At 36.7% G+C, this 10,667-nt stretch overlaps 1 protein-coding gene across 1 annotated transcript in view; it reads right to left on the bottom strand.

Moving 5' to 3' along the window:
- Positions 1-346: 346 nt before the first annotated feature.
- The window catches only part of LOC105508710 (ankyrin repeat domain-containing protein 18B-like), a 67,368-nt gene continuing 57,047 nt past the window's right edge, over positions 347-10,667 (bottom strand). The window contains exons 14-17 of the mRNA XM_011937617.1: positions 6,518-6,799; positions 5,707-5,918; positions 4,133-4,355; positions 347-541 (exon numbers count right to left, since the gene is read on the bottom strand). Coding sequence (XP_011793007.1) covers positions 497-541; positions 4,133-4,355; positions 5,707-5,918; positions 6,518-6,799 — 762 coding nt within the window. The 3' untranslated portion in view covers positions 347-496. The remainder of the gene's footprint in view (positions 542-4,132; positions 4,356-5,706; positions 5,919-6,517; positions 6,800-10,667) is intronic.

The following is a 10,667-nucleotide window of genomic DNA, read 5'->3' as shown; positions in this document are numbered from 1 at the left end:
TTCCACACAAAAAATGGTTGAACTACACATTGAAAATCATAACATTAGTATGGATAAACCTGGTAGGTACTCTTTAAGTCTCCTACTATATAGAGTAATAAAAACCATAAAATACAAATAAGCCTTGATGACCTTTACTAAAGTGTCAATGATGACTTGGTTGTTTGGCTGTTTAAACAGCTGACATTTGGGCAATTTGAGTATGCCAAACTCAATAATACTGGTGTTCATTTGCAAGATCCACTTAAAACTTAAGAAGGCTAAAAAATGTCATTTAAAATATCATATACATTTTCATCATACATATGACACAGAAATATTCTAGTACATGAAAAATTTAGTAAAGATTGTGATGTTATATATTTTATGAGAAACAATTAAAATTTCATGTAAATAGCCCAGTAATAAAGTTTTATTATCTTTTAAATCATACAACTTTTCCTTAAGATTTTCTGGTTAAATATTCTCTTCATCAGATGTGGCTTACCAGTGGATTCTAGAGAAGAAAGTAGATGGGAGCAAGTGCCCAACACAGCAACAGCTGGAAAGGAAAAGAAAGAATTATGTTCTTTACCTAAAACATTTCAGTTAACTAAGTGTGAGTTTAAAATGTACAGAGTTGAGAACATTATCAGAGTTAATAAGAATGAGAAGTATGTATGTACAATTACAATCCAAAATTACTATTAAATAATCTACACATAGCATAAATTCTAACTGTGGTTAAATATCACAGCTTTTTCATTCTTCATTCATGTACTCAACAGCCACGTTCTAAGGTACTGAAACTAGCACTGGAATTACAAGATGAAGATGGCATGGTCCACCTCTCAACAGTCATATGCTATAACCTAAAAAACAGACAGGCAGGTAATGTCCACATAGAGTCACAGATACCATGACAGGTATACAGCAGGGCACCACTGGAACACACAGAAGGGACATCTATCCCACTTTTGTGTCAATATCATGGGCTTTCTGGTGGAGGAGATACATAGGTTGATGCCTGAAGGACAAGGAAAAGCTTGCCAGATAGAGGGAAAAGGCAAAGGCAAAGAGCCTGAGGTGACCAAGAGCCTGGTGGAGTTCTACTCCATCCACTTTGGTGCTAGAGCAAAGGGCAGAGTGCGGTAAGTGGTGAGAGACAAGGCTGAGTAACTTGACAAGAATTACATTGACATGGGTGTTTGCATTTCATGGTGAAAATTTTGGAACTTTTCTTGAGAACAGATGTAAGTCAATGACACAGTAAACGACAGGAGATGTAAAATGTCACCTGTCAAGCAATATTTTAAATAACTGCTTATGAAGGGTTATTGCTCAGTTAAGTATTTCTAAATGAGTCTCAGGTCTGTTGACCTTCAGTCTCTATGAAAACCCTGAGAACCTGATGATGCCGTTGTTTTCGGAGAATCCTTTCAGTGTGCTGGCTGACAGTTCCATGAGGGTGGCAAAAGTGAAGAAATTGTAGAGTCAGTAAAAAAGAGATGGATACACTTCTCAGGAATTTTTTAAGCTATGGAACATGATGAATTAATGGTGCATAAGTATACTCCTCACTGTGAAAGTTTTAGTTTTCACATCTTTCATTAGATGTGTGTAAGAAAAAGATACTGAACATAGTATCTACTAACCCAACAATGAAAAGGAATGCCATTTGCTATTTACACTTTATTACTAAAATAAACCTAAATTTAATTAATAAATTTTGGCAACATACTTTTCTTTGTTTCTCTAATTATTTATTCTACACAGTCCGGCTCCACCTAAAATAAGTAAAAAAAAAAAAAAAAAAAAGTTTAAATTAAATTAAACAAGAGACATTATCATGAGAATAATAAGTCACTTAAAAAATGTGACCTTTAGTATTTTTAGTGACTAGACATAACATGAACTTTGCTTAAATAGAAAAATAATCACTCAAGTAAAATTTCTACTTATTTTAAGTTTAGATAATAGGGGATGTATCTGTGTAATGCTGTTTAGAGTAATCTGACAAAAATAGATAATATTGGTCTGTTGGATATACATAATTTTAGAAAGGTGGTGTTTCATTAGTACAAAGATTAAACAATGGCAGGGCATGACAGCCCATGCCTGTAATCCCAGCACTTTGGGAGACAAAGGTGGGCAGATCACAAGGTCAAGAGATCAAGACCATCCTGGCCAACATGGTGAAACCCTATCTCTATTAAAAATACAAAAATTAGCTGGGCATGGTGGTGGGTGCCTATAGTCCCAGCTACTTGGGAGGCTGAGGCAGGAAAATCGTTTGAAACCAGGAGGCGGAGGTTGCAGTGAGCCGAGATCGTGGCCACTGCACTCCAGCCTAGTGACAGCGAGACTCTATCTTAAAAAAGAAAGAAAAAAAAGTTGAACAATTAAAGTCATATTTTGCAATGAATGCATTGCTTTGAAATTCTTAGCAAAACTCTGTCCCTTATAAAAGTTCAATCCAATTTTTTACTTCAATAAATTTTTTCTTAAAAAGAAATTTATATTCTTATAGAAAAAAATTTTATAGTAAATTTTTCTTGCTTTGCTTTTTTTTTTTTTTTTTCTAATTTGTATTCTAAATTAAAGTGGAACCTGTGTAAGTTTATTCCAAAGGTATATTGAGGGATGCTGAGGTTTAGAGTACAATGGAACCCATCACACAGGTAGTGAGCATAGGACCCAAGAAGTAGTTTTTCAACCCTGGCCCACTCTGTCCCTCCCTGTTCTTATTTCCCAGTGTCTACTGTTCCCATGTTCACGCCAATGTGCACCTAATGTGCAGCTCCCACATATGAGTGAAAACAAGATATTTGGTTTCTGTTTCTGCCTTAGTTTCCTCAGGATAGTGGATTCCAGCTGTATCCATGTTGCTGCAAAGGACATGACTTTGTTCTTTTCATGACTGAATAGTATTCCATGGTGTATATGGAATTTTCCAATCCACCTTGGATTTTCAATCACCCAATCCTTGGGTGCACCTAGACTGACTCCATGTCTTTCTATTGTGAACAATGCTGCAATGAACATACAGGTGCATGCATCTTTTTGTTACAATGATTTATTTTCCTTCAGGTATACCCCTAGTATAGTAATGGGGTTGCTGCGTGTGGGATTACATGTGCCTGCCACCACGCCTGGCTAATTTTTGTAGTTTTAGTACAGACACGGTTTCATCACGTTGGCCAGGCTGGTCTCAAACTCCTGACTTCAGGTGATCTGTCCACCTCGGCCTCCCAAAATCCTGGGATTACAGGCGTGAGCCACCGCACCTGGCCAAGCACAAATCTTTTAACAGAAAAATGGAAATGAATCTTTCAGTGTTTTGTTTATTTAATTCATAAAATGCACTTATTTTGGATTCTATTAAATAATAAACATCTATGTGTGGTTAAGTGTTTGGTTGCCAGTCATTCACTTGTGATTATGGGTGGGAGGAGTTAGGATGGTGCAAAGAAACTTTAAAAGTGGTATGGGCTGGGCATGGTGGCTCACCCTGTAATCCCAGCACTTTGCGAGGCTGAGGTGGGTGGATCACAAGGTCAGGAGTTTGAGATCAGCCTGGCCAATATGGTGAAATCCCACCTCTCTAAAAATACAAAAATTAGCCAGGTGTGGTCGTGGGCACCTGTAGTCCCAGCTACTCGGGACGCTGAGGCAGGAGAGTCACTTGAACCCGGGAGGCAGAGGTTGCAATGAGCTGAGATCATGCCACTGCACTCTAGCCTAGGCAACAGAGCAAGATTCCATCTCAAAAAAAAAAAAGTGATGTGAACCACAGACAAACTACAATCAAGTAGAGTAAGACAAAGCATCTCAAAGTATACCGTCAGTTATTAGGCAATAACATGCAATTTCTAAAACCTAACTTAAATGCAATTTCTTTTAAAGAAATTTTAAATGTGTCAGTTTAGTCACATTTATTGAATAAACTTAGCAAATGGGTATCTCTTGAAAATGAAAGCTCCAGTGAATTAAAAAATGTAAAGTTCCCATTTCCTTTCTGTGTTAACACAGCTAATTATAATCTTTACTTAACATGCATAAGTCAACAGAACAACTCAGTATTTCACCAAATTATAAACAAGAATTATATTAAAGAAATGAAACCCAAAAGAGAAACGGTCATATAACTAACCTCAGTTAAGGAGTTCTCGTAGTTATTTGAAGTCTGTGGGTTTGAAGTAGGAATTCTTATGGGCGTTTTGGGAATATATTTTCTGTTGAATCCTATATGATTAAGATTTTCAATACAAGGTAACTCTGGGTCTGGCCTTATAGGAACAGTGCTGAGAAAATATTTCATCCGCTCTTTCTCCATAAGGAGCTTGGTGCTGATCACTACTATTTTCTTATTCAATCTGTAAAGACAGCAAAGACAAATACTTAGTATTTCATTTTTCCTTGAATGATTCTTAACGACTTGCATTTAAAAAAAGTTGCCCTAAGAGTAAACCAAATTACCCACTAAACAGTGTTTTCACAAGAAGATGTGTGAGAGCCTACCTCTTGCAAGCAATTTTAATTTTAAAATCATTCTAAATAAGTATATGTGCTTCTAAAGTGATTTCTACTGAACAAGAAGTTCAAAGTCGACAGGGAAGAGAAATGGCTATCAGTGATGTACAGCTCAACAGGTAACCTAGCTGCCTTCTAAAATAGCTCTACTTGTAAAATTCTACAGATTCCTTTAGAAATGCTTGTATTTGAAGGGTAACTATATGGGAAAATGAGTATGTTAATTTGCTTGACTATGAGAATGACTTCACTATAAATAATTATATCAAAACATCATGTTATACTCCTTAAATAATGTAGATTAAGAAAAAAATGAACAAAAAATAATCTAGAAATACTTGTGTTTAGTAAACCAGTTTCAGGTTTCACCCTTGTACATTTCACCCACGATCTAAGAACAATTAAGTATTTGGCACTGAGGAATAACTCAGAGCAACAACTCCTGGGGGAGAACCAGATTGTTTGGTTGGTGATCAAAGAGAACTAAAGCATCTCTGAAGGCAATTAGCCCCCAGCACTGTGACCAAGGCACTGGAGGTGGGGTTGCTCTTTGTGCCTTCCACACACCCTTCAGGCTGAACAAGGTGTTTTTCTTTTAACCACCTTGTGGATTACACTTCGTTTCATTGCTGTGATAATTATTCCCTATTTCACAAGGACGACTTTCTGTAACTCCTTGAAAATGTTACACAAACAGTCTTTCTTGAGGCACCCTCTAGTGATAATACTAAAGATCACAATCAAAAACAGTTCTTGCCTCAGTGCCAGGATGTGACCAGACTAGAAGCACAACTTGACACATTGGGTTTAGGTTGTGATCTACCAAAAAATAAACTCTTTAATATTTCTATTTAGGGAAATTCTGGCAATTTTATAACAAGATCACTTTATTAATTATAAAGCTTCAAAAATACTTAGTAAAAAAACAGGTCAGGTTAACTACATGAGACTTCAGGGGAAAAAAGCCATACAAAAGCAAAAAAAAAAAAAAAAGAGAGAGAGAGTATAGAGACAGAAACTATCCTTGAAGAACATTTTAAAGGTAAGATTATTTACTAACATTATTTTCCAAAATTACATTATCAGATTAGCAGTCACTTCCTACTGATCTCCTGAAGCCATCTCACTAAATATTATACTTTCAAAACAAATTAATGAGCTTAATTGATTTTCTGTTAGTGTGTTTTGACTTACTTTGTTAAATTTTTTGACATGGAATTGTTAGCTTTCAATGCTACTGCAAAGGCTTCCTTATATTCTTCTAATTCGGTTGTAACCTCTTCATAAGCAGTTTTCATGTTGGAGAATTTACATTCCACATCTTTAAGTGTGAGTTCCTTCTTATTTAGTGAAGCCATATTATCCTTGTTTAACTGCTCTAATTGTTTTTCATATTTTGCTTGTTCCTAAAACAAATGAAAAGAATACACTTTTAAAACAATTATAACCTAATTACCATATGTTTGCTGCCTTTCATTTTGAGTCCGTGATTCAAAGAGCAATTTTGAATATGTTAAAAAGAGGCTGAAGCTTAAAATATTTATCAGCAATATCAACAAAACTAATAACTGAATTCAGAATTAAGTCTGATTTATAAAAATTTGAAATCATAATTATGTTAGTATTAATGTAGTCTGGTCCTATAAAAAGTAATAGAATCCATTTATAATTTTAAAAAGTGAAAAATGAACAATGTAGCTTAAGACCAATCCAAAAGTATCACATAATTTCTAAATCACAGTTTTATTTTATGCCAGCTGGTCTTAATCATCAAATGACCCTATAGGGAGAATCATTACTTTGAAATACTGATTTTGTTATAATAATAATGGAAATTAAAATATTTAAAAGCAAAAAAAGATGCCACTTATTTTCTAGAACTCTACAAAGCAAATTGCTGTAAGAGAGGCAGAGGAAACACAATATATACATATCCAAAATATAATTTGCAGTGAAACAAATGAAAGCACATTACAGATAAACTTGCCTGACTTTAAAAACTAACCTGTAAAGAGATTTTTTCTAATTTTTCTATTGCCTGCAGTATCCTTTCATCTAGCTCCAATTTATATTCTTGACCTTTACCAAGTTCTACCATATTGTTTTCCATATGTGTCTTAAGAGTTAATACTTCTTCTTCCAATATCTTTTTATCCTCCTCAAGTTTTTCACATTTCTCTTGTATTTTTCTCATAGATAAAAACTCCTGTTGAAGAACTTGATTGTCTTTAGCCAAATTGACATATTTTGAAGATACCGCTTCCTTCTCGGCCGTAAGCTCATCAAACTGCATGAATAAAATAAGAGAGCTTGATAGTGAAGCAGGCTGCGAATAATCTAATACAAAACCAGTAACAAATTTTGAAATGAATTTACTTGCAATAACATGTTATCAATAACGTAGCACAGTCTTCAAATGTGAACCCTTAAATTACTCAGAATTTTAAGAACAAAGTTAAAGCTACCATGAGTCACAAAAATACACGCTCTACTATCATCATCTTTGTCACAGAACGCCTGCACTTGATCTTTTTATTTTTCCAACGGTTCGTTTTTGTTCCTCCTGAAACGGCACTGAGTGGTCTCTCAGTGAAAAGTGTCCAACCCCTTCCTCATGGCCACTCCCCATAATTTGTCAAAAAAAGTTCAGAGCTATCACATTGAGTGATTCAGGCCAAAGTGATCTCTCAGTGAAAAGTGTCCAACCCCTTCCCTCACGGACACTCCCCAAAATTTGTCAAAAAAAGTTTCAGAGCTATCACATTGAGTTATTTAGGCCAAAGTCAATAAATTGCTCTCAGAATAAGACTTTGAAAATAATATGATACTCTAAGCTAGGCCTGGTGGCTCATGCCTGTAATCCCAGCACTTTAGGAGGCTGTGGCAGAAAGATCACTGAAGGCCAGGAATTTGAGATCAGCCAGAGCAACACAGTGAGACACTCATTTCTACAAAAAAATTTTAAAAAATTAGCCAGGCATGGTGGCTCAGGCCTGTAGACCCAGCTAGTTGGGAGACTGAGGCAAAAGGATGGCTTGTACCCAGAGTTCAGGGCTGCAGTGAATTATGAACACATCCCTGCACTTCTGCCTAGATGACAGACAAAGACCATATCTCAAAAAACCACAAAATAATGAATCCGGTAAATAAGGATTCTGATGCCATAAGCCTTTCCCTAAACTGCAAATGTTTCATGCTAATTTGAATTGCATTTTAAGAGGTAATGATTCTTGGGGTAAAGGCCATAGAATACAGCACCTAGAAATAAATCCACATATTTACAGTCAACTGATTTTGGACTAAGGTGCCAAGAACATACATTGGGGAAAGGACACCCTCTTCAAATGAAAGGCACTGGGAAAACTATCCATATGGAGAATGACACTAGCTTCCTATCTAACAGCATATAGCAAAATAAACTCAGAGTCGATTGACAACTGAAACGTAGGCCCCAAATTATCAAACTACTATAAGTAAACACAGGGAAAATGCTTCAGGACATTAGTCTGCACGAAGATTTGTATGAGTAAGACATCAGAAGCCCAGGCAAAAAACAAACAATAGACAAACAGTATTACAACTGAGTGAACAGAAAACCTGTAGAATGGAAGAAAATATTTTCAAGCTATTCATCTAATAAAAGGTAAATATTCCAAAATATACAAGGAACTCAAACACCCTCACAGTATAAAAAATAATCTGAGTTCAAAACTGCGCAAAAGATCTGATTAGCTTTTTTTTTAAGAAAAAAAGAAATACAAATGGCCAATAAATACATTTAAAAATGTTCAGTGTCACTAATCATCAGGGAAATACAAATCAAACCTACAATGTGATATACTCTTGCTCCATTTCAAATAAATGGCTATCATAGAAAAGGCAAAAAATAACAAATGCTGGTGAGGTTTCAGAGAACAGTAAACTCTTACATGCTGTTGGTGGGAAGGTAAATTAGTGAAGCCACTATGGAAAACAACATGAGGTTTTCTCAAAAAACTAATAATGGAACTGTCGAGGGATCCAGCAACCCCACTACCGGGTATTCAGGCAATAGAAAAAAACCAATAGATCACAAAGATACCTGTCATCATATGTTCATTGTAGCACTATTCACAACAACTGATGTAAAAAATCAACCTACATGTCTATCAACAAATGAATGGACCAAAAATTGTGGTACACATACACAATGGAACACTATTCACCATATAAAAAAATGAAATCCTCTTATTTGTGGCCATTTGGATCAGTCTGGAGGATATTATGTTAAGTGCAGACACAGAAAGATACATACCGTACATTCGCACTCATGTATGGAAGCTAAAGAAAAATTGAGGCTGGGCATGGTGGCTCACACCTGAAATCCCAGCACTTTGGGAGGCTAAGGCAGGTGGATCATGAGGTCAGAAAATCGAGACTATCCTGGCTAACAAGGTGAAACCCTGTCTCTACTAAAAATACAAAAAATTAGCTGGGCGTGGTGGCGGGAGACTGTAGTCCCAGCTACTCGGGAGACTGAGGCAGGAGAATGGTGCGAACCCAGAAGGTGGAGTTTGCAGTGAGCTGTGATTGCACCACTGCACTCCAGCCCGGGCAACAGAGCAAAACCCCATCTCAAAAAAAAAGAAAAGAATAATTGAGGGCTGGGCAACATGGCTGATGCCTGTAATTTCCTAGCACTTTGAAAGACCAAGGCAGGAGAATCACTGGAGACCAAAAGCTCCAGAGCAGGCTGAGTAACACAGAGAGACATCTCTACAAAGTAAAAAATCAGATAGGTGCAATGGTGCATGTCCACAATCCTAGCTGCTGAGGTGGGAGGATCACATGAGTCCAAGAGTTTGAGGCTGCAGTGAGCTATGATCAAATCACTGTCTCTAGTCTGGGTGACTACAGTTGCCCGGATACCAGACTTCACTAGCAAGACCTCGTCTCTTAACAATAAAAAAGCTCACAGAGGTAGGGGATGGGAGTCTGGTTAATGGATACAGAATTATAGTTAGATAAGAGGAATGAGTCCTGGTGTTCTGTGGCATTGTAAGCAAATATGGTTAACTATGATTTATTGTATATTTTTAAAAAGCTAGAAGATTTTGAATGTTCACAATTCAAAGAAATGAGAAATGGTTGAAGTAGTAAATATGCTAGTTGGCTTGATCCTTACGCACTATATACGTGTATGAAAATGTCACTCTATAGCCCAAAATTATGTATATATATGTCAATTAAAACAAAAGAGAAGCTATATTTATCCCATCAAAAGAATAGAATATGGGCCACCCTTACTGACTTCCTTCTAATGAATAGAATGCAGTAAAAGGGATATCATGTGGCTTCCCTATCTCAGACTGCTTTCCCTTCAAACTCAGCCCCCAGATTGTGAGAGAGATCAGGCCACAGAGACAGCCTGGGAGTGCCAGTGTCAGTGTTCATGCTGCCTGCCCCAAGCAAGGTTCCAGCCAATGGCCAGCATCAACCATCAAACACATGGGTGAGCAAAGCTTCAGATGATGCCATTTCCCCAAGTGATCAGCTGTTTCTAGGGAAGCTGAGGGGAGCAGAGGCAAGCTGTCCTGGCCAAGCTTTTTCCAAACCACAGGTTCATGAACTAAATAAATGTTTTTCTTTTAAGCTAAAAATCTCTGGGTAATCATTAGAAAAATAAGTTTTAAAAAGAGACAACAAGAAACATACAGCAGAAAAGACTCTCCTTTAAAGTAGGATCTAATAAATGTTGAGATTAATTTATTGATGACAAACATTATTGAGAAGCAGCAGATAAGCAGGAGAGAGACATAAGCTGCTGAAGAAGAACTTTTCCTAAAACCCCCTTCAATTATGAACTCTGATAACAAGGCAAGGGTGTCTCCTTACAATTTCCCCTCAAGTTAGGAAATAAGACTGTGAAGCAAGAACACATATGATTTGAAAAACAACTAGAAATACTTGGTTACATAACCAAAATCAGATATTTACGTGATTTCAATTAACGAAAGTTCTAAAAGAAGAAGCTTTGATCCGGGCATGGTGGCTCATGCCTGTAATCACAGCTTGGGAGGCCGAGGCAAGCAGATCACGAGGTCAGGAGATCAAAACCATCCTGGCTAACAGGGTCAAACCCCATCTCTACTAAAAATACAAAAAATTAGCCGGGC

The sequence above is a fragment of the Colobus angolensis genome, unplaced genomic scaffold, assembly GCF_000951035.1.
Source record: "Colobus angolensis palliatus isolate OR3802 unplaced genomic scaffold, Cang.pa_1.0 Scaffold166, whole genome shotgun sequence".
Taxonomy (NCBI): domain Eukaryota; kingdom Metazoa; phylum Chordata; class Mammalia; order Primates; family Cercopithecidae; genus Colobus; species Colobus angolensis.
Note: the sequence above shows the minus strand (reverse complement) of the source record. Positions and strands in the feature narration are given on the sequence as shown.